The following is a 24,873-nucleotide window of genomic DNA, read 5'->3' as shown; positions in this document are numbered from 1 at the left end:
TGACTCTTCCGATTACAAGTGGGTCTCTTGGACTTCCACGTTACATTACATTGATTTATACAATATGGCCCACAGTAGTGATGTGGCCTGACTTGACTCATGACACGACTCAACATGATAGCACTGGTATGTTCATGTTGTTGCTTGTGTGCATGTCAAGCTGCAGTGTTGTTGAGTGATGGATGTCCTCTTGGTGTATCACAGCTTCACCTCTACATGGCCAAGTGTGGTCCTTGATGGTCATTGGGTTTGCTTGATGTTGCATGTGCGTATTGCTCCTTGCCTGTGCTTTGGCATACTTCACATGTTCGTCCGTTCACGAAAATTGCATGTTCGTCCATTCGCAAAAATTGCATGTTCGTCCGTTCGCAAAAATTGCATGTTCGTCCGTTCGTTCGTCTGCGAACACAAATTCGCATGTTCGTTCGTCTCCACGAATACATCTTCGCACGTTCGCCTATCCATTCATCCGCAAACACCTCTTCTCATGTTCACCTGTCCGTCTGTCCACAGACACCTCTTCGCATGGTCGTTTGTTTGTGAACACATCTCTTTGCATGCATCTTTTGTTCGTCCAATCGTGAACATGTCCTTTTGCATGTACTCCCTTTGTTCATCCCATCTGTCATCGCATCTTGTTCCTTCATGTACCTATATCAGCATTCACTCATGACGAGACGATATCAAATCCAAAAATCTCCTAGTCTACCATGATGCATGGTCATTTTTGGATGCAGGTGCCCAAGAGAGTGAACAAGGTTGCGAAACCGCATGAGGCAAGTTTCGGGGTGGGATGCGGGCTCTAGGCACCGCTGGTGAAAATGCGCAGAAGTCACTGGGACATGGAGACAGGTAATCTAGATTGGCAATGAATGTTTGCGGGGTCTGGCTCAGCTGGAGGACATATCTGCGCAATTTCTAGAGGGAAGCAGTGCGGGTTGCAGGAATGGTTGGCAGACAAATCTACGCAGTTTCTGGAGGGAGTTGGCAGCGGGCTATGGGAGTTTGGCAGCAAAAATTGTGCAGTTTCTGGAGGGAACTGACAGCAAGTTGTTGGGAGCTGTTGGCGGGAAAAACTACATAGTTGTTGGGAAGCTGACCTGTTGACCACCTCTGTGCAGTTTCTAAGTTGAGCGGACTGTTGGGCTGCAGATGGCTTGCTCAGGAAATCTGCGCAGTTTTTTGGGTGAGCAATCGGTCGGCTGACTGTGACTGGCTAGGAAAATTGCGCAGTTTTCTGAGGGAAACAAAGACGGGCACCCGGTATCTGTCCGGCCTGTCTGCACAATTTTCTCAGTCAGTGGAGCGAGCAAGGTCTACAACCTCTACACAATTTTTGAGGGGAGTCAGTCTCGGGGTGACTGCCCGGTCAAACTCTCCGGTTGATCAGCAAGAGGGTTGATTGATCAACTTGTAGGCAGTGCAGCTTGGAATGGCTTGTTGGATGCTTCTGCGTTGTTCTGGTGACAGTCGGTCAAGTCGATGGCAGGGTGAAGGTCCGGCTGTGAGAGGGGGGTTTGGTCGTCAAAACTTCAGCAAAGTGGCTAAGTGTGTGAGCAAGCAAATTTGTGTATACGCGACCTTGCAAACACACACTCACATGACTTGACGACAAGACGCCTCAAACCATCAAGACACACATGCTTAACATGACTGACAGACAATGCGAGCAACAAGCACGACGCTTGTGATAAATCGTTGGACGACCGCGACGACACTTGCACGACAATGCATACAACTTCGTGTGTGAGTGCGGCGGATGTTTACATAGCGAACATAACATGTGCACAGTGCACACAAAGCGAAGACCTTGAACATCACTAGAACGAGGCCACAAGCATGACATAGCAATCAACATGCGGAAGATGACAGTTGGTCGAACAAGTGAAAAAGAAGCACGACATGTAGAAGCAACACATAAAGTGACTTTTCGTGTTTGCGCACATGCATGTTACTAAGGACAGAATGAAGCAGTCTTGCAAACTCAACTAAGAGGTGTACTTGGAAAGATGTTCCATACTTATCATACTTACCCTCAAGATGATCAAGCATCCGATGGAGTTTGCCTGCAGTCCTGATTTTTTCCATTACTCGGTTCCTTGGTCCTTCTCCTTAACTCCTTGGAAGCGATTTCAGCATGTCTTCTTTTCCTGTAGACGCTAAGAGGTAGATCTGCGCAATTTCAACAGATAGTGACTGCTACCCGAATGAGGCCCGTCTACGCAATTTATGCATGCAAGAACAACAGGACAACTTGGACAACACTGCACAGTTTTGAGGATCAAAGCACTGTTGTGGGACAGGGTTCCTAAGAGGACACCTCTGCGCAATTTCTGAGTGCAGTGTAGCTAGACTGCTCTACACATTTCTAGAGAGCAGTGTTGGCTGGGGCCTTTTCAGGTTGCGGGGTTTCAACAGGCAAGGGAGGTTGGTTTCTCTACGCACTGCGGGGTTTCAGCAGGCAAGGGAGGTTTGTTGATGGTTGCAAAAACAAAGTGCATAGTTCTGGGAAGCTAGATGAGGCTAGGTTGTTAGGAAAATGGCTAAGTGTGAGATCAATGAAACATATACAAACATTGATAGGAATCCACTGTGATCGCACACAGACACTTAGTGACACAACGTAGACCATCCAGAATACATAAGACATACTTTGCTTGATGCAACAACCTTCGTTACGTGAGTGCGTGAGGTGAGTGTGAAACATGTCTATGTGATGACAACCACTCATACACACACAAATCCATTGAAGCAAGACAACATTCCCCTTGTATGACAAACAACAACACCTGTGCCCAAATATGACACATGCTGCATGAAGATGAGAATGCTAACAACTCTTAAGATCAAGGAGGGGATCTTGAAATCGTTAGCTTACCAACAAGTGACCAAGGATAATCGATTGCAGGATCCGAGGTAGGCTCCGAAATTTGCATGCGAGACAAAATTTTGGAGGGGGGTTGTAGCTGCTACAACACTTGGCGACACACTAGTAGAACCCCAGCTCTCTGTATGGACCTTGTTTCGTGAAAAGTGAGTCTAACCCTTCCAGAAGTATTGTTCGATTCTTTGATCATCGTGGTTTCAATACTAACTTGATTGAAAAATGTAGTCCCTGTAAAATTTTCTGTTTCCCAGCCCGGTTTTCAGTTTCACCTTATTTCTCCCATGTAGTTAAATGCCCATTCCCATAACCATACATTTAACAGACTGAAAAAATAAATATTGCTGAAAACACAAATTCTGGAAATTTTTCAGAATGCTGGAAATTGCAGAAATAAAAATCAGCAATTAAAAACAGCCATTAAAACACATTTAAACTCAGTGATTTTTGGTCAACTTGACCCTGGAAAAACCCCCTACAACTCTTGGGGAAAACCAGTTTGAGAGCTCTTCTTTATTTCTGGAAATGCCTTTTTACAGTGAGAAATTTTCAGCAAAAATCAGCAAACAAATTTACAACTTATCTCGATTTCTAAGCCTCACAGCCCACCAGAAATTTCCAAACAGCAACACAATGCTGTACGGCCACTGTACGGACGGTACGGACGGTACGGTACGGGCGGCTGTACGGACGGTACGGACAGGCTGTATGAACCTCGATTTTTGTGCAGAAAATCAGCTGCCTCGATTTCTGTGCAAAAACAAATCTGCCTTTTGCTGTTTGCTCAAGAAAAATCTGTCTTTTACTGCTTGCACATTCAGCTGTAAGGATTTGCTTAAATGTTGCCTTGGTATGTGTGCCAAGCTGCTGCCTCCTTCTCCTCCTTGTCCAGAAATCTCCCTTGCTCTCTTGCTCTCTCTCTCTCAATCTGCTCATGAAAGAATGAATGATCTTTTTCCTCCTTTTCCTCCCTTAACCCAACCCTAAATGACTTTTGGGTGATCCCTAAATCCAATGGCTGAAATAGATTTAGATCAATGGCTGAGATTAAATGCTCATTTAAATCTCACTTTCTATTTTTTAATTCACCCCACTTTAATAAAGACCCACTTAGTCATTTATTTCCAAAGTCACTTTTCCTTTCTAATTTTTCATTGACTTTATAAAAGTCACTTTAAAATTAGACTTAGTAACTTTATCACTTAAAGTCACTTTCAAATTAGATTTAACTTTATAAAAATTATTAAGTTACTTTAGGAGAAAAATTAAATTCTTTTGGACACTTTTCCCTAGGCCAAAGATCAAAGCCTTAGGGAACCACCTGTCCTCCGGTACCAAATTTCAACACTCCCTCTTACCGAGGAAGGTGTTCCTCACCACACCCATCTTGTCTTTGAAGTAGACATGCTTGCCCCGTGGTAAGGCTTTGGTAAGAATATCTGCAACCTGCTCATCAGTGGAAATATACTCAAGCTTCACAGCTCCCTTCTGAACATAGTCTCTCATGAAATGATATCTGATCCCGATATGCTTTGACCTGTCATGAAATATTGGATTCTCCGTGAGTTTAATGCAACTCTGATTATCACAGTAAATCACTGAAGGTCTCAACGGCTGACCAAATAAGCCAAACAACATCTTGCGAAGCCAGATGGCCTCACAACTAGCTAGACTGGCTGCCATATACTCTGCTTCCGCTGAACTCAGTGCTACTGACTGCTGCTTCCGGCTGAACCATGACACTACTGCTGAACCCAACCCAAAACAACACCCTGAAGTGCTCTTCCTATCAGAAGCACAACCTGCCCAATCAGAATCAGTGTATCCTGCCAATCTCACTCCATCTCCCTGCCTGTAGTCCAGACCATAATCCACTGTCCCCTGCAAGTACCGCAAAATGTGTTTTGCAGCCACCCAGTGAACCTTCCTAGGCTCGCACATAAACTGACTCATCGTGTTGACTGCAAAACAGATATCTGGTCTAGTGTTGACCAAATACATCAAGGAACCAATCAGCTGCCTGTACAATGTGGGATCCACCAACTCGGAATCCGAAGCATGAAGCTTCTTCCAGTTGGTGATCATCGGTGTCGACATGGGTCTACAATCCTCCATGTGGAATATGCTAAGGATGTCCACAATATACTTCCCCTGCCCCAGGAAGAAATGCCCCTCCTCCTGCCACACCTCCAAACCCAAAAAGTAATGCATCAAGCCGATGTCCTTCATCTCAAACTCCGCCGCAAGATCTCTCTTGCAGTGCTCTATGAGTCTCTCTGCACCTGTAATGATCAAGTCATCTACATACATCACCAGAATGAGAGGCTCCTCACCAATCACAATAAAGTAAAGGTTCGGATCTGCCTCACTCTTTGTGAAACCCATCCCCTGCAAGTATGCATCTATCCTGGAGTACCAAGCTCTGGGAGCTTGCTTTAGGCCATAAAGGGCCTTCTTCAATCTGCACACATGGGACTCCTTCCCATGCACCTCAAAGCCCTGTGGCTGCTCAATGTACACCTCCTCCTGTATGAAGCCATTGAGAAATGCGGTCTTCACATCCATCTGGTGGATCTTCCAACCCATCTCTGCTGTTATCGATATAATGGAGCGGATCGAAGTATATCGAGCCACGGGAGCGAAGGTCTCCTCATAATCAACTCCCTCTACCTGGGAGAACCCTCTAGCCACAAACCTCGCTTTGAATTTCTCAATGCTGCCATCTGCAGCATGCTTTACCTTGTAAAGCCATCTGGAAGTAACCACGGATTTGCCCTCAAGCCTCGGCACCACCTCCCAAACATCATTCTTCATGATAGAAGAATACTCCTCCTGCATGGCCTCTCTCCAGACCTGCTGGCTAGCTGCCTCCTCATAGCTAGAAGGCTCAGAGTCAAGGATGCTGGTAACCATCGCCATATAACTACAAAACCTCTCAGGTGGTCTACTCTCTCTGACCGGCCTCTTCGGCTCAGCAACAGATGTGGCATCTCTCAAGGTGTCCTGAAGCCACTTGGGGTTCCTCTTCCCTGAGCATGCTTCTCCCATAGGAGAATGAAACTCCTCCTCCTCATCACCATCAGTAGCCTGAACTCCTGATTGTCTGTCGGTTGTCCTCCTGCCTGCACCTGAACCTGTAGAAGCTGAGGTACCGTGTGAACTGTCCATCAGTGGACTCCCTAGTGAACTGCTCTGTGAACTGCTCTGCATGCTGCCCGGAGCACCACCCTCTGGCTCGGCGAGCCACTGCTCACTGATGGACCTGACATCCTCATAGATGTACCTCCGGATCCTCCTGATCCCTGCCCACTGGATCCCTGCGACTGACTCAACTGCTGCTGAGGGTCTGGCTGATCCAGATACTCTAACTCCCGTGACCTCCTAAAGGCCCTGTCCTCCTCGAACTTCACATCCCGTCTGACAACAACTCTCCTCTGTGCAGGAATGTAAATCCGAAAGGCCTTTGAGGTCTCACTGTAGCCCACAAAGATACCCTTCTCTGCGGAGGGCTCTAGTTTGGTCCTCTTCTCCTTGGGTATATAGGAGTATGTAATGCATCCAAAGATATGAAGATGACCAAGATCAGGCTTCTTCCCAGAGAAAGCCTCCTCCGGAGTCATGTGCCCCAAGGCACGATGCGGACTCCTGTTCTGCAAGTAAACAGCTGTGTTGCAGGCCTCTGCCCACAAGAACAATGGCAACCCCTGATCATGTAACATGGCTTTAGCAGCCCCTATGATGGATCTGTTCTTCCTCTCTGCAACTCCGTTCTGCTGGGGGTTGTAAGGAACAGTGAACTCCCTCCTAATGCCTGCCTCCGCACAATAGTCAACAAACTCTCCAAGGGTGTACTCTCCTCCATTGTCCGACCTCAAGGACGTGATCTTTCGACCTGTCTGAGTCTCCACAAGAGCTCTGAACTCCTAAAACCGCTTGAAGACCTCACTCTTGGTCTTCAAAAACTAAATCCAGGTCCTCCTGGAGTGATCATCAATGAATAACACATAGTACTCATATCCACTCAAGGAAACATGAGACATCCGACCGCTCACATCGGAATGAATCAAATCAAGTATCCCCGTCGCTCTGCTGTCACTGCTGGGAAAAGGGGATTTGGCAAACTTGCCCATCGCACAACCTCTGCAAGTATCAAAGTGATCAGTACTGAAATCTGGCACACCTGTAGTGATCTCCCGCAATGTCCTCAAGGCTCCATGATACATGTGCCCCATCCTGCGGTGCCAAATCTCACACAGCTCAGAACTGCTAGCTCTGCTGTCGGTACTACTGCTCAATGCCAAAAGGGGCTGGAATGCAAACTTGTACACCTTTGCATGGCGTACACCTATCACTCTAGTTGAATCAGTTGGAGTGCCCCTGGGATACATCAACACTTGTCCTCCCCTGAACAGTACCTCATATCCTCTGTCCTCCAAAGCTGAGACGGATATGAGGTTCTTCCTCATCCCTGGCACATAAAGAACATCTGACACTTTCAAGGGAGGTCTGGACTCCCTCTGAAATGTCAGTGTACCCACCCCGACTGCTTTAACAACTCTGTCATCACCGAGTACTACCTCAATATCAGTGCCATTCTCTGAAAGCTCTGAGAAGTACTCCCGGACTCCTGTCATGTGGCGTGAAGCCCCACTGTCCACATACCAGATACCTGTAGATGCTCCGCTAATCGAGGGAAAAGCATGCCCCCTCTGAACCTGTGTGGCAGGTGATCCTGCACTAGAGGACTCACATGTAATGAACGCAAACTCTCGGTCAAAACGACCTGCAAAGTCCTCAATCTCAGCTGAAGCTGCCACATCCTGGTTCTTCCCCTTCTTCTTCTTCTTCTCCGAACACACAACTGCATAGTGTCCCATCTTCTGACAATTCCAACACTTCACTTTGGAATAGTCCTTCTGTGAGTTACCCTGTTTACCTTTACCTTTGCCTTTGCCTCCACCACCGCTTGTGGAAGCCTGCTTCTTCCCTTTGCCTTTCTTGCCTCCTGCCACCAGTGCTACGTCCTCATCCTGCTCAACTGGCTTGGCTGCCCCAAGCTGTCCTTTCCTGATCTCTGTCTGAATACAATCATCCCAAAACCTCTCCCACGTGGGAAGGGTCTCACGTGCACAAACCCCATCAGCAAAGTTCAACCATGAACGGGGGAGGCCATTCACTGCAATACGCACCAACTCAATGGATGGAATGGCCTCTCCAATCGCTGCCAACTCATCTCTCACATTGGTAATCTTTGTGAGATATCCAGCTGCACTATCATTCCCCATCTTAATGTTCTTCAGCTTCTCCTTCAGGACCATCTTCCGGTTCTCATTGGTACTCTGGTAGAGATTGGACAATGCTGTCCACATCTCATGGGCATTGCTCTTTCCTCTCACATGAGGAATGCAATGGTCTTTGATTCCGTCTAGAATCAGCCTCTTACCCTTGTTGTTCTTTTTATTATAAGCGGTCAACTGAGTAGCATCAGTAGGCACAACAACAGGGTGCTGTGTTGTATGCACCATGATATCCCAGACTTCTGCCTCCTCAGAGATACTCTGCATTCTCTCCTTCCAAACGCTGTAATTTGTATGCCCATCCAACCTATCCTCCACCCTCAATCCCAATGACATATTGCTGTCCTAAAACTGAAAAGTAGCACCGCTGTGGTAAATATAAAACTGTTGTTTATGAAAAATCAGCTTGCTGGAATTTTCTGAGTGAAAAAATCAGCAGCTGTATTTTTTTTTTCTTTTGCTGTCCCAAACTGCCCTTCAGCACTCAAGCTCTGATACCATGTAAAATTTTCTGTTTCCCACCCCGGTTTTCAGTTTCACCTTATTTCTCCCATGTAGTTAAATGCCCATTCCCATAACTATACATTTAACAGACTGAAAAAATAAATATTGCTGAAAACACAAATTCTGGAAATTTTTCAGAATGCTGGAAATTGCAGAAATAAAATCAGCAATTAAAAACAGCCATTAAAACACATTTAAACTCAGTGATTTTTGGTCAACTTGACCCTGGAAAAACCCCCTACAACTCTTGGGGAAAACAAGTTTGAGAGCTCTTCTTTATTTCTGGAAATGCCTTTTTACAGTGAGAAATTTTCAGCAAAAATCAGCAAACAAATTTACAACTTATCTCGATTTTTGAGCCTCACAGCCCACCAGAAATTTCCAAACAGCAACACAATGCTGTACGGCCATTGTACGGACGGCTGTACGGACGGTACAGACATGCTGTACAGACGGTACGGACATGCTGTACGGACCTCGATTTTTGTGCAGAAAATCAGCTGCCTCGATTTCTGTGCAAAAACAAATCTGCCTTTTGCTGTTTGCTCAAGAAAAATCTGTCTTTTACTGCTTGCACATTCAGCTGTAAGGATTTGCTTAAATGCTGCCTTGGTATGTGTGCCAAGCTGCTGCCTCCTTCTCCTCCTTGTCCAGAAATCTCCCTTGCTCTCTTGCTCTCTCTCTCTCAATCTGCTCATGAAAGAATGAATGATCTTTTTCCTCCTTTTCCTCCCTTAACCCAACCCTAAATGACTTTTGGGTGATCCCTAAATCCAATGGCTGAAATAGATTTAGATCAATGGCTGAGATTAAATGCTCATTTAAATCTCACTTTCTATTTTTTAATTCACCCCACTTTAATAAAACCCACTTAGTCATTTATTTCCAAAGTCACTTTTCCTTTCTAATTTTTCATTGACTTTATAAAAGTCACTTTAAAATTAGACTTAGTAACTTTATCACTTAAAGTCACTTTCAAATTAGATTTAACTTTATAAAAATTATAAAGTTACTTTAGGAGAAAAATTAAATTCTTTTGGACACTTTTCCCTAGGCCAAAGATCAAAGCCTTAGGGAGCCACCTGTCCTCCGGTACCAAATTTCAACAGTCCCTACCATTATCTTGATCGGTCAGCACACATTCCAAGCCAAGTCAACTTAGTTGTTTCGATTAGGGATGAGGGGTATATTGATGCACAAGTAATATGACAGTCAAATTTTAAGTTTCATCTCTCGTGTTGGTCCCCTGCCAGCAGGCCTGGACAGTACCTTGGCGGAGTCATGCAGGAACACAAGCATCGCGTCGCTACCAGTGAGCCTAGTTAGTACCCCAGTGGAGTTCCTTGCATCACCTCTCTACGCAGGAAGCCTTTCTTTTCTTTCATCGTATTCATTTTTTTTGGAATTTTCGTATTTTAATTTTTTTATTTTTCATTTTTCAAAGAACTGTGCGTAATCACTTATTTATTTCAGAGGCAAAAGAGGGATCCCGACTTATTGAGAGCAGAAGAGGTTGTTCCTTCAAAGAAGTATGTTATGTATACCTCTTACATATTTGTTAAGGTTTTCCCTCTCACCTTATTCTACTTGACTAAGATGACAAGGGTTAAACCAAAACAACCGACTAGAGTAAGTGGTGCTAGTTAGAGCGCAAGCATTGTGTTTTCACCAAGACTCACTATGAACAAAACATATTTTTCATCAAGGCATCATCGACTGAAGAAAACAAGTTCTTCATAGGAGAGAGGACAACAGATAACCAAATATTGATAGTTGTACAAGTTCTTTTGAATTCGCCTAGCTTGTCTCGAGAGCCAAACACGGTTTCACAAGAGGCTAACCTACGGGTATAAGCAAGCGAAGAAAGCAAAAAGCAGAAGTAAAGCAAAGGAAAAACAGGTAAGCAAAGCAAACAAGCAAGCAAACCAAAGCAAGTAAGCAAGCAAGCAAACATGCAAACCAGAATGCAAAGCAAAGCAAAGCAAGGAAGCAAACACTACTCCTACTCCTATGCTAAACAGTGCATGGGCCTACTTACATGAAGTGATACTTCTAATGCAGCCATCGCATTATGGTCGACCCATGTTCGTGAAGGCATGGTTTGCGAACAACACAGCCATGCGAACCAGCAAATATGAAAGATATAACAATGAAGACAAACACACTTCGAGTTTAAATGCGTCCACAGAACATAAGTGAGTGCAAGCACAAGACATGCAATCCGTGGAATTACCATGGTGTTTTGTGACACTGTGTGCATATTTTAACCACATACTCTTGACTGTGACATGCAAGCAAACGAGAGAAAGAAATACAACTTGTGTCGCGCACGTGTGCTTGCTGTGTAAGATTCCTCCAATGCATGAGCGATGGGATCGTGTAGTTCAAGTGGAGGAAGCGAAATCTGAGTGTTGGATTGATCTTCAGTGCATACAAATGAGTGATGAGGAGCCTCGGGTGTTTCGCAAATTTTTTTATCAGAAGTGGAACTAACCTTAGGACAACGAGGGCTCAAGCTGAAGTGCCTCGACAGCCTGTGGGGTTCCCACTTCATTAATAGATAGATCATCGGAGACCAATGTCTTAGACAGCTTAACAACGAGTGAATCAACATCGTGATCAGATAAAGAAGTACAGAGATCACAACAACCAAGATCAGAAAATTCGGGATGTTTGTCAGCATCGATGATTTGATGAATCACACAAAGGGGTAGGTGAGAAGCAAGAATGCTCACCTTTTGCATTTCCAAAAAAAGCAGATGAAAAATCAAGCAGATGTTCAATGAATGATTTGTCCTCTCCGCTATCGAATGGTGGACTGACATCCGGTGTGTTCTACGAGTGATCAACAATGGGTGCATTCGTAGACGGAGATACACAAGTGAAATCAGGGATAGCAGAATCACCGAAGATGTCAAGAAAAAGCGGAGGAGGCGCGGACAAAAAGAGATCATCCTTCGCCGCAGGTTGTGCTCAGGCTCCCAATCATACTCTTCATGAATGACAGCGCATATTGGTTGTGCGACATCAACTCCATCGATGGCTTGATCCTCGTTCACAACAGGTGTAGAGTCCAAAACGGAAGAACACAAGACAGTTGAATCCGGAGGATCAGCAGAACACGAAGACGGAGGTTGAGGTAAGAAATGCATGTGACAACCCATGGGATTCGCAACCAAGTCTGTGCGACAATTGAGCGAAGTGATGTTGGGAAGATGTGACAGTTGAACAAACGTGTGTGCATGTCCTCCCGCATCACTCTGCAGTGGTGGAGCTGTTTGATGAGGGGACAGCAGACAATCACTTGTGACAGCAACTATGTTTGTCTGTGATTGCGCGGCTCCATCACCGAAGTATGTTGAGCGGGGTTTGAACTTCAGCTTCATCTTGGGATTGACTGATTTGTTAAGACAGTATTCGAATCTGTCCCAAAGATATGGAAATTTCATCTGGCTTTTTGGAGCTTCAAACTGCAAATCACGGAAGCGCTGCCAAAAATCCATAGGCGATTCTTGCGGAGTCTTTCGTTGTTTCAATAGTTTTTTGTCAAGAGCTTTTGGATCAAAATGATGGAAAGTAGATTCAAAACTGGTCAAGTGAGTGCACGCAGCCGGGTGGCAGGCTACAGAACCATCATGGGTGAAATTTTCTTCAATTACGTGGACTAATGACAACAAAGGGTTTTCTTACAGCCGTTACCGAAGCCCCAAAGAAGGAGATCGGACAGATGCAAGAACAAAAACAGATATCAATATTGATCATCAACCATTTCACCATTTCTTGGGTACCAATCAATCTAAAAATATTCGCTGCTGGAAAGATTCAGAACAGCCCAAGTGGACAATTGAGTCTGTAAAGACAGATGACAGAGAGTATGTTCTTTTATCTATGATAGAAGGCTGTAACCCTGTGAACGGACTCTTTTATTGTGAACTCACTGCTCTTCCTCAAGGTTTCAAAGGCACAAGATGAACCGAAGATGAAGGGCGGTTCTGTGCTCTGCATTCTCTAGGATTGTCTTCCACCCAGTACTGTGGAAGCCATTGGAGTGCATGGAATGTTGATTACGCCTAAGTATGGAATTATAGCAATTCCAGGGGATTCAGTTTTGTACATACCAGATGCAGGAAGAAGCAGTAAAATTGGAGTTTCAATTGAGACCCCATTCAGACATAGGATGTCAAAACCAGTACAATATATGGAAAGTATATGTGTTGTAAAGCCAAAATTGGGGTCTACACTGTACACTGTAGACTTGTAGTAGGCCAATGGCCTCATAGCTTGCAGCATTGTTTTTGGACTTTATAGGCCATTTAGAGCCTCATTTCTTATGTATTTTGCTATTTTGTCGATGATATGTATTGCACTCGGTGCCATTTTGATATATTCACCTTTGCATGGTATATAAATGAGCAAACTTTGCATATTTTGTCTCTATTGGCTTGGAATCATGGTTTTACATCTTAAAAATAGTTTTGTTTCATTAAAAATTAATTATTTAATGTATTTTTTAAAAACCGGTTCGTTTAGACCAAACCAGTCCCGGTTAGACCGGTTCCGGTCGGTAAACCGGTTCATTAGGTGGACCGGTCCGGTCACCGGTTCCGGTTTTAAAAACATTGGTTACGCTATAGGACCTCTCTACTCGCTGCCTCAATGCAGTAGGTCTGTCTAACGTCGTAGTAGTCCAAGGGGTTAGTTTACTTTTGGACATGCTACATTTGCTCTCCTTTTCTTTTCTGGACACATTCGGCATGGTGCTAGGACCTTATTCAGAGATGCTTTTGCTGGTATCGACTCGGATCTGGATGCTCGAATGGAATTTGGAGCATTCCAAAAACTGGGAGATCCAACTACTAAAAGACAAGTGGTATGATATTGGAAGGACCCGGTAGGGGGCTCGACCAAAAGGCCGCCATCACCGGGTAGGGGGCTCGACCGAGGTTACGAGGGAGAGGAGCAACTCTCTTTTGGGGGAGGGGCCCCCGCCATCAACTTGAAGAACTATAAGGCCGCCATCGACTCACCGATTCATATGGGTGAGGACCGGCAAGGTGCGTAGCACGCTCGACTAATAAGGCCGCCATCTTACAACAACATGTATTACAAGTGTTCAAGATAAACCTTACAGATAGTTACAACACGTGTGAAAACGTGTTGGCCTGTTAGCAGGCTTCTGAATTAAGCGAAAGTTCCAAGACATATCAGTACACCATTACATCACTAACCCCGTGGCGAGGCACTAGAGCCATTGCTCGCTCCTCAAAGAAAAGATTACAAACTCTCAAGGCTATGTGGGAGGAGCCAAGGTGAAAAGTCTTTTGCATCTACAAATGAGGGCTATTTATAGCCAAGGGTAAAACTGGCCCTTGTGATTGTTCGACTTCCCTCATGATTGTTTGAATTTCATGACTCTTCAGATTACAAGTGGGTCTCTTGGACTTCCATATTACATTACAATGGTTTACACAGGCCCACAGTAGTGATATGGCCTGACATGACTCATGACACGACTCGACATGACAGCGCTGGTATGCTCATGTTGTTGTTTGTGTGCATGTCGAACTGCAGTGCTGTTGAGTGATGGATGTTCTCTTGGTGTATCACAGCTTCACCTCTGCATGGCCAAGTGTGTGGAGTCCTCGATGGTCATTAGGTTCCCTTGATGTTGCATGTGTGTGTTGCTCCTTGCCTGTGCTTTGGCATACTTGACATGTTCATCCGTTCACAAAAATTGCATGTTCATCCGTTTGTTCATTCGTGAACGCACCTTCGCATGTTCATCCGTCCGTCCGTCCATCCGCGAACACATCTTCTCATGTTCGTCCGTCCGTCGCGGACACCTCTTCGCATGTTCGTCCGTCTGTCCATCTGCAGACACCTCTTCGCATGGTTGTTTGTTTGCGAACACATCTCTTCGCATGCATCGTTTGTTCATCCGTTCACGAACATGTCCTTTTACAGGTACACCCTTTGTTCATCCCATCTGTCATTGCGTCATGTTCCTTCATGTACCTATATCCGCAGTCACTCATGACGAGACGACATCAAATCCAAAAAACTCCTAGTCTACCATGACGCATGATCGTTTTGGATGCAGGTGACCGGGAAAGCGGACAAGGTTGTGAAACCGCGCTAAGCAAGTTTCGGGCTAGGATGCGGGCTTTGGGCACTGCTGGTGAAAAATGCGTAAAAGTCACTGGGAGATGGAGACGGGCAATCTGAATTGGCAGTGACTGTCCGCAAGGTCTGGCTCGGTTGGAGGACAGATGTGTGCAATTTCTGGAGGGAAGCAATGCGGGCTGTAAGAAGGCTTGGCAGACAAATTTGCGTAGTTTCTGGAAGAAGCTTGGTAGCAGGTTGCAGGATCTTGGCAGCAAAAATTGCGCAGTTTCTAGAGGGAACTGGCAACGTGTTGCTGGCGAGAAAAACTACGCAGTTGCTGGGAGGCTGACATGTTGACGACCTCTGCGCAGTTTTTGAGCTGAGCGGACTGTCGGGCTGCAAGTGGCTTGCTTGGAAAATTTGCGCAATTTTTCTGGGTGAGTAGCCAGCCGACTAACTAGGTGACTGGATGGGAAAATTGCGCATTTTTCTAAGCGAGACAGGGACAGGAACAAGGTGTTTGTTTGGCCTGTTTGCGCAATTTTCTCAGTCAACGAAGCGTGCAAGGTCTGCAACCTCTACACAGTTTTTTAGGGGAGTCAGTCTCGGGGTGACTGCCCAGTCAAACTCTCTGGTTGACCAGCAGGAGGGTTGATTGATCAACTTGCGGGGAACGCAACTTGGAATGGGTTGTTGGATGCTTTTGCGTTGTTCTAGTGACAGTCGGTCGAGTCAATGGCGGGCTGAAGGTCCAGCTGTGAGAGGGGGATCTGGTCGTCAGAACTTCAACAAAGTGGCTAAGTGTGTGAGTGAGTGAATTTGTGTATACGCGACCTTGCAAACACACACTCAAACCATCAAAACACACATGCTCAACATGACAGACCGAGAGTGCAAGCAACAAGCGCGACACTTGTGATAGATCATTGGACGACCGCGACGATGCTTGCATGACAGTGCATACAACTTCGTCTTTGAGTGCGAGGGATGTTTACATAGCGAACATGTGCACACAAAGAGAAGACCTTGAACATCACCAGAACAAGGCCAAAAGCATGACATAGCAATCAACATGCAGAAGACGACAGTTGGTCGAACAAGTGAAAAAGAAGCACGACATGTAGAAGCAACAACTTCTCGTGTTTGCACACATGCATGTTACTAAGGACGGGATGATATGAAAATGACAAGCATTCCTGCAAACTCAACTACGAAGTGTACTTCGAAAGATGTTCCATACTTACAATACTTACCTTCGAGATGATCATGCATCCAACGGAGTTTGCATGCGGTCTTGATCTTTTCCATTACTCAGTTCCTTGGTCCTTCTCATCAACTCCTTGGAAGCGATTTCAGCATGTCACCTTTTCCTGTAGTCACTAAGAGGTAGATCTGCGCAATTTTAGCGAACAGTGACTATTGCCGGAATGAGGCCTTGGGAGGCCCATGTGCACAATTTCTGCATGCAAGAACGATATGACAACTTGGACAACACTGTGCAGTTTTGAGGCGCAAAGCATTACTACGGGACAAGGGTCACGAGAGGACACCTCTCCGCAATTTCTGAGTGCAGTGTAGCTGGACTGCTCTACACATTTCTAGAGAGCAGTGCTGGCTGGGGCCTCTTTGGGCTGCAGGGTTTCAACAAGCAAGGAAGGTTGGTTTCGCTACGCACTGTGGGGTTTCAGCAGGCAAGGGAGGTTTGTTGATGGTTGCAGAAACAAATTGCATAGTTCCGGGAAGCTAGATGAGGCTAGGTTGCTTGGGAAAATGGCTAAGTGTGAGATCAGTGAAACATATGCAAACGTTGATAGGACTCGACTGTGATCACACACGGACACTTAGTGACACAACATAAACCATCCAGAATACATAAGACATACTTTGCTTGATGCAACAACCTTTGTTATGTGAGTGCGTGAGGTGAGTGTGAAACATGTCTATGTGATGACAACCACTCATACACACACAAATCCCTTGAAGCAAGACAACATTCCCCTTGTATGACAAACAACAACACCTGTGCCCAAATATGACACATGTTGCATGAAGATGAGAACGCTAACAACTCTTAAGATCAAGGAGGGGAGCTTGAAATCGTCAACTTACCAACAAGTGACCAAGGATAATCGATCGCAAGATCCGAGGTGAGCTCCGAAATTTGCATGCAAGACAAAATTTTGGAGGGTGGTTGTAGCCGCTACAACAAGACGTCGTTATTTTACTGAAGCGAGCAGAGGTTCGGATCCAGAATCTAGGAGCTAATTGGTTAGTAGAACATCAAAGGGAGGTCTGGCTGAACACGGAGTAAGTGAGAAGAGTTGTAATCCTTAGGTCTGTGAGGGTGCCTGGCTAGATGTCAGGGTCAAGCGCACTCTGAATTTGAGTGGGAGTGACAGAAAGTTCTGGAACATTTCGGACAGCCGAAAAATGGATTCTAGTGTACAAAGTGTAGATGCCAGTTCATGGTTGGGCTCTTGGGGCAATCGCAAGCCGAGCTATGGCGGGCCGTGGGTGGGAACCTCTCTCGAGGGAAGGAGAATTTGGCCATTGTGCATAAACTGTGCAGGACCACTTGGAAATGAGAGAAGGCGTGACCATATTGCAACGCAACATCCATCAGCAACTACAAGAGGACCTGTTGATGCAAGAGAGAGAGTTGGAGAAATGGGAGCACATGTGCCAGCTTGAAGATGAAATTGATACACCGAGGCATCAAATTGAGCAGTTGTAGCTCAAAGTGGATGAGAGCAACAAGGAAAAGGAGGACTCGACCGAGCAGGACCAGAACCAAGGCTCAATTGGCCTGGACCTCAACAATCCAACGCCAATGGATACTAGCTTTCATATGTTTTTTTCTCACAGTTTCTAAATGATGCATTGTAAATGTAAATATATTATGTTTCAATTTTGTCGAATTTACAGTTGTAAAGGCTCCAGAATGAGGAATTTTTGTGGGCAGATCAGATACAGACGAAATACTAGGTTTTCGGCACAAATGAAGCATTATCAGCTCTTTATAAACTTGGAAAAATCTATGTTAAATCTCAGTTTTGTTTGCAAATGGGCGTGATATATTTTATATAAAAATCTACTCCTTCTGGTTTCTCTCTAGTATCAATCTCTGTCGGCTTCACGTCTCCTTCTACACTTAGGTTTCTTCATCATGCCTTATATATTACTGCTTGGTGGATCAGTCTTTCCATATTCCAACTTATGTTCCTGATGATGAGCCACATATGATGGCTTGATACATCGAAGAAAAAGAGAAACCTGATGCAATGACTCCAGAAATAATTCAACAAAAGAAGAGCGCAATTAGAATTTCATATTATTGGCATTTGCCTCTATTAACTCTCCCTGTAAAAGTTCTACTAACTTTGCTACACTGTATTCACTAGCCTGTGACCCCACCTTCCCCACTACTCTTATCTTCATAATTAGTTTTTGCATATAATGTGTTAATAATGGTGCAAATTTTTTTAATCTGTCACTGTAAAGCCCTTCCAATAAATGCCTCCCCTCTTCCAAAATCTTCTACGTGCATCAAGATCTTCCCTGCACTGCACAAAAATTCACTTTAAGGGACCCACTACCTACCAACCAAGTGATTCTAGGTCCTTGCCTCAATATAAACGCGATTTAACTATTTTACAAGGGTAGATACTACCCGCTACCTTTGTTTCACTTATGTTTACTGTCATTCCAAATTTCATGAGAATGCTTCTCAAACAACTTAGATGGCTCAAATTTAGCAAGTGTGCTTTCCATTAAAATAATATCGCCCACATATAACAACAAAATAACCAGCATTGGGCTCACCACCACCCCCTTTTCCCATCAAATATTTTAGCACGGGAATTATTGCCCTGGCCATGTTGAGGAACTGGACAGCCTTGTCTCACTCCATTATCAGAACTCACTGCCAAATATCTCTAACAATTCCGCTGATTTCACTTCTAACCAACCTCTAAACTATTGCCCTCCACTGTTTGTTACTGGTAACTGCACCCTATTGGAGTTTTACATAATGGGACTGTGTCAAATGCTTTCCTTGAACATTTCTTCTTTATATGCCAATCTGTCACCCACATGATTTAAATTCAGAAAATGGGAAACTCTGGAACATTTGGACCTGAAATCTTCTTGTGTCACCACCTTTTCTACTCTTCTATCTTTATTTTTAATTGACTTCCAAACAACTTTCCCAAAAATCAGTTCGCATTATGGGACTGTTTCAAATGCTTTCATTAAACCTTTCTTGCTTATATGCCAACCTGTCACTCTCATGATTTACATTCATCAAATGGACAACTCGGGAACATTTAGGCCTGAAACAAGCGCTTCGGGATCAAATTTTGGACATTCATTAGTTTTGGTTAAAACTCCTGTCAACATTGTTCTTGTCGACAGATTGAGAGAAATTACAAACTGATAAATGCTTAAAATTTGCAATATGCTCCAAACAATAAAATCGTCAAACGAGAAAGTATTGTGTAACAATCCCAATTAAAAATCATAAAGTGAGCATTTTATAGTTTCCTGGAAAATGTATTTCATACTATAGTTTCAAATCCAGAGAAAACTGTTACTCGAAATGGCATATATCAGGAAGAAACTTCCTATGAGATTCCAGCATCATAATCACAGACCATGCCCACAATATCTGTAAGTAAAGAATCGGAGAAGATTCTGCCTTATCAACTTTAATGACGAAAGATGCTTTCATTTAATGAAAATATGATGATTACATTAAGAGGTTCAAATAGATCCAAAACTATTCCTGAAGGTAACAAACTGGCTGGATTTTTAACATTGACAGGAGTGGCATAGGAAAAGGTGCTTCTCCGATGAATACTAACATTTCCTTATACATAATTCAAAAATTAAACAATTAGCGTCTATATTGGAATTATTTCCTATCTGAAGCATCACCAAATTTTTGCTTCTGAAAAAGGGTGTAACATTTCCCTTTGCCTTTATCAGACTCAAGGAATCCTCAAGAATCAAAGCATTCACCTACATAGATCTGGAATATTTTATGAAATTCTTATACAAGATTAAAGAAAACTGTGCACTGCAATCTACTAAAAAAACAATGATCGATTATGTTTTTTTTTTGAGAAAATATTATAGAGTAGATTGGTTGGAATGCTTTCCAAATATATCTTTCATCTAACCTAAAATTTGATTGTGATTCAAATTTATGCACTTCACCTTATCCATTCTTAGGACAATTTCTCAATGAGCACATCTTAAATACAATAACTTAATTTGGATAAGCTTACAAATATATGAGGCCAATCATGTTTGAGGATGAATACAACATAGTACCATTGAGGCCATTTCTGGCAACGTTTCTGCACAGTAAGTATCAAACTGTAGAAGTTTACTCAATCAGAGGAAAAAGCTCACCTAGCTCAAACAAACAAAATGAGGAAATCCAAAACAAAATCCAATCAATATCTGTGTCACTCACAACTCCTGGAGTTTCTGTGGAAGTGAATTAGGAATGTGGCCCTGAATGTTGTTGTTGCTCAAATCCCTATATTAGAGTCAGACATTATCAGCTGACAAGCATTGCATAATACCGCCCAAACAATTTTAGATAGTTTATTTTCCTTCCTAAAACAGAAGGAATTTGCATTTAAGAGATAGATATATTTTCCTCCTGAGTTAAAAGGAAGAGATATTTTTCTCAGAAAAAACTTTACAGTCCTTACAAGGTTGTCAATGATGAAAGGTCTGAAAGCTGGTAATATAATGATCCTGACAATCCTAAGCCTGAGAGCTTACTGTCACATTCAAAAAACATAAAAGGTGAAATTTTCTTCGCACTCGTGCTACCTTCAAGAACAACTATTCGGCAGAAGCAGAAGGCGGGGTAAGAGAAGTTTACTACATTGATGTAACTGATGATCCAGAACATGAAACCCCTTTCCAGGACTGACCACATGGATCTCCTCCATTTGCACTCCATCCAGAAAGTTGCTGGGGAGAATTTAGACTGCTATATATGCCTTTGAGCGCAGAAACTGCAATGATCCACACAAATAAAAGATAAGGTACTCCACATAGACATTTTGGTTATGATAAACAGAGCTTTTGAAATTCAGAAGAATTTGCACCTTGAATGGAAGACAAGCTTCGCAAACTTACGTTTTCACTGTACAGTCTAGTTGATCAAGTATTTGGGCCTAAGTAGAGAGTATTTCGGGGCAGACAGTCTAAATCACTAAGTTTTTGTCTTGTTTCATGGAAGTTTTACTTGCAGCTATGTAATACTGCATTCCCTTAATGCGGTCAGAGACACGAGATTTCATTTAAGCTTGCGCATAACCAGTTTTAAACTCTAGATTAATCAACGCTTAAGCTTTTGAAGTAAATTATCAATCTGTTGAACGGAAAACTGAATGAACGACAGTATTGGACAGGAACAATCGGCTAAAAGATAGTCGTTGCAGAAGATTTCAATGTATCACAGTAAGCAGATAAATATTTTGTCCAGGGAACCTATACTGGTCTATGATGATATACTTTTTTTTTCAGAAAGAAAAGGGCTATATTATATTGAGGCAATATATACAAAATTGTTCTGATGGATCTGTTAAAAGATCGCCTGAGAGAAAGACTGATGGGTCCGTATGCAAAAGCATCAAAGGATAAGCATAATACCAAAAGAGATTGCCTTCAGAGACAGCATGATCACAGAGACAAAATTAAACCCCAGAGGGTCTATGATGATATACTGAGAGCGCAAAGTTCGACTTTTCCAAATAGAACTGTTGCTTGTAACCATTTGAAAAGCACTATAGAATGTATTGAACAGTGGGATTTTTAAAGCCACTGACGTGTCTTTCATGCTTGAGGGCAGCGGAGTGCCACTATGACTCAGATGCCATTTGGTCTGTAATACCGGAAATTGCTCTGCTATCCAGAATAAAAAATGATTAATGAATCTTTGGCTTTGACTTTTTTTATCGGATTCCTAGTTTTAATCAATAGAGAAACTCAGCTTTCGTAGGATCTGGGCAATGTTCTAATCGGTAGCCGAAATTACCTTGCCAAAAAAACAGAACAAATAGCAATTCACGTTTATACTACTGGTAATTGGCATTGACAGTCGCATCAGAAGCTCGTATTTCCATCATTTGGTGAAATTTCTACAAATGAAATGTGCAATGCTTGAATCTATTAGCTTACTCTGTATCTCTAAAAGATAGAAAATCGTGTGTGCTTCTAGCTTCTGCTTATGAAAAAAATTTCTTAACAGACAAATAAATAGCTTCCGCTGTAAGATCGAATTGCTCTGTGAAAGATCGTTGCAACCAAAAAGAAAGCATCTAAACATTTTACCGTCGTCTGGATCCGTAGTTCCGTGCGATATCGCAATAGTCGCCGTCAATATAGCAATAATTAACCGCAAACATTGCAAAATTTTCCTTCCCATTTTCAAAGAGCTACGATATCCTTACTGTGTTTCCGGAGAACTCAAATCTTCATTTCCTGCACAAATGACTAGCAGGAGATGAAGAAAATAAATCAAATTGCAGTCTTTTCTCTACCAGAACTCATAGTGCCACGTTTATATCTGATAGCCAACATTAGTAGCTTACCTGATTTTGATCCGACAACATTCAAAAGAGACTAAGGTAGATTAACCTCAAATCGCATTAAAATGGAAATGTCCTACTATAATTAGAGTTTCAAAGATGATGCCAAACAGACAGACAATCACGCGGCGTAAGGTGTGTTGAGATTTCACCTTGACTATTAAAAGGATTGAACCTCGAAACCTCGAAACGGCACCGTGTTCCAGCACCTGTGCCAGAAAGTTGCAATGCCGTGTCTACGAAAAATGTGCTGTGCAAATACCAGCAGATTGCCGATAGTCGCCTCCTACCAGCTCAGATGCGGGGCATAGCCAGGCTGTCGCCGAATCTAATCTGTAACATTTCTTGGGGCATAGCCAGGCTGTCGCCGAATCCAATCTATTACATTTCTTTGGTTTTAAGCCCAAATGTGCACAGATCAGACAAAGATTTTCGCCGGCTAAGCTCGACACTAGGTCATTTCACTTTAAACTTCACCGTATCGGGTAAAACTTTGTTCTTTACATTTGCAACGAAACCTGCACTCTTTTATAGTTCAAAGTCTCTCTCTCTCCCCTATTCCTCATAAATATGACTAAAAAATTACCTCGACTAAAGCTCCCGGGTTTAGCTCCAATTTTAGTGACACGAGTCAATACTTGGGCGATCCGTCCCGTTTGCGCTGGCATATATTGCTATTTTTGCGCTTTTTTGCCTTTGACCCATTTTAGCCAGATTTTCATCACTTGGAAGTCAATTTTTGTTTGCAACAGGAATCGATTTCACTACAACAACAACAAAAAAAAAATGCAGATCTTACCGGTTTCCAAGTTGTCTGTTTTACGCTTCCCGATGAATATCTATTGTTCTGCATCGCATTGCGCTATTAAGCTACGAAAAATAAATAAATACACAGTGCGATCGTGGTTTGGATGTGCCTGCCGACCAAGCTGAAGCTCAACCTCAAGCTCAAGCTCAGCGACGGGGCAACAGAACTGCCCCGCACGTTGCTCTTTTTCTTTTCACATTGTTTTTTATTTGAGCATTAAATGTTATCGAAAAAACACAAGTTTTGGGGTCCACAACTTACCTAGTATCCTTACCCTTACGCGTAAAAATGATTTTATGCGCCAACTGTCCTGCTTCGCTTCGTTGTCGACAACCGTGCAAAGTTGCGAAAGATGACATCAATCATTCTAATGTGACCTGCCTTCGCTATTCTATTTGGGATTTAGTTATGAAACCAGCCTAATATTTAATGCAGTTGTCTCATTTTTTGAAAGTTTTTTTGGTGGGTTTTTCCGGTGAAAATTTGGTAGTAATTTATTGGAATCGCAAGTTTGATAGTTAGTTTCTGCACAATCAAAACTTCCCAGGGGTTTTTCAGGATGCTGAATCCGAATATACAGTTAAAAAACCATTTTAACTGTAACAAATCATGATTTAATCTCAATTTCTTCGGCCGAATTCTATCACCGAAATCTTCAAAAAATCACATTATAAACAACTCCATATTTAATTTAATGATATATTAGTTATAGGTCGAATCATTTAGATTAAATTTAATAATAATAATATGTATTGAAATAAATACAGTTCTCTCGAAAATTAAAAAAAAAAAATGAAAATATTCATAGTGAAAATTGCGGTCCATAAAATAAATGCGTAAAACGCTTTGTTCAGCGCTAAAGTGCGAAATGGTTGAAAGACACACAAACTCGTGTTTTGTGTCCCCCCACACACACACATAGTTAATCGTCATGTTATATGATTTGGATTCCCCACACACACTTAGTTAATCGTCATGTTATATGATTTGGATTCCACACACACACTTAGTTAATCGTCATGTTATATGATTTGGATTAGGTGTTGGATAGTTATTGCTCAACTTCCACTTTCTTTTGCTTTTTTTTTATATTTGACTTCAAATATCTCTCCATTTTATTTTATTTTTTTTATTTCACTTCAAATATCCCTCCTTTTTATTTTTACAATTGATTGATGAAAGCTTAAATGTAGATGTACATTTCTTATTTATAATTTATTAAAAAAAATTATTATTTTTATTTTAAATTAAATTAAAAATAATTTGGCGTAATAAATTATACTAATTTTTATTTTAAATCAAATTAAAAATAAATTATATTAATTTTTATTTTAAATTAAATTAAAAATAAATTGACCTAATTATTCTTGGGTCGAGTTGTGTAAGAATGATAACCTCCTTGGGTAAATTTATTACTCTAAATTCAAAGTAAATCCGATGTCATCCATAGCTTTGAATTTCTATTTATGTTGTTGTTAAGTAAATCGCATTTTCCAAAAAGTGATAGAATGGAGCAATATGGCTATCATCCTAGTGTTAGTGTAAGTATTGAAAAAATTCTTAGTATGAGGGCATTTTGGAATAGAAATTCTAGTGTTAGTGTAAGTATTGAAAAAATTCTTAGTATGAGGGCATTTTGGAATAGAAATTTTCCTTTGCTTT

At 42.6% G+C, this 24,873-nt stretch overlaps 1 protein-coding gene across 1 annotated transcript in view; it reads right to left on the bottom strand.

Annotated features, from left to right (window-relative positions):
* Positions 1 to 23,361, bottom strand: part of LOC149168482 (protein STRUBBELIG-RECEPTOR FAMILY 7-like) — a 75,959-nt gene extending 52,598 nt beyond the window's left edge. Inside the window, exons 1-6 of the mRNA XM_089424893.1 lie at positions 22,556 to 23,361; positions 22,147 to 22,308; positions 20,693 to 20,825; positions 20,514 to 20,585; positions 20,270 to 20,335; positions 20,079 to 20,150 (exon numbers count right to left, since the gene is read on the bottom strand). Of these exons, the coding sequence (XP_089281019.1) occupies positions 20,079 to 20,150; positions 20,270 to 20,335; positions 20,514 to 20,585; positions 20,693 to 20,825; positions 22,147 to 22,240 (437 nt within the window). The 5' untranslated portion in view covers positions 22,241 to 22,308; positions 22,556 to 23,361. The remainder of the gene's footprint in view (positions 1 to 20,078; positions 20,151 to 20,269; positions 20,336 to 20,513; positions 20,586 to 20,692; positions 20,826 to 22,146; positions 22,309 to 22,555) is intronic.
* Positions 23,362 to 24,873: the final 1,512 nt, after the last annotated feature.

This window comes from Pinus tabuliformis, chromosome 4_2, assembly GCF_031772625.1.
Source record: "Pinus tabuliformis cultivar Carrire ecotype Pingquan chromosome 4_2, CPIR1, whole genome shotgun sequence".
Classification (NCBI taxonomy): domain Eukaryota; kingdom Viridiplantae; phylum Streptophyta; class Pinopsida; order Pinales; family Pinaceae; genus Pinus; species Pinus tabuliformis.
Note: the sequence above shows the minus strand (reverse complement) of the source record. Positions and strands in the feature narration are given on the sequence as shown.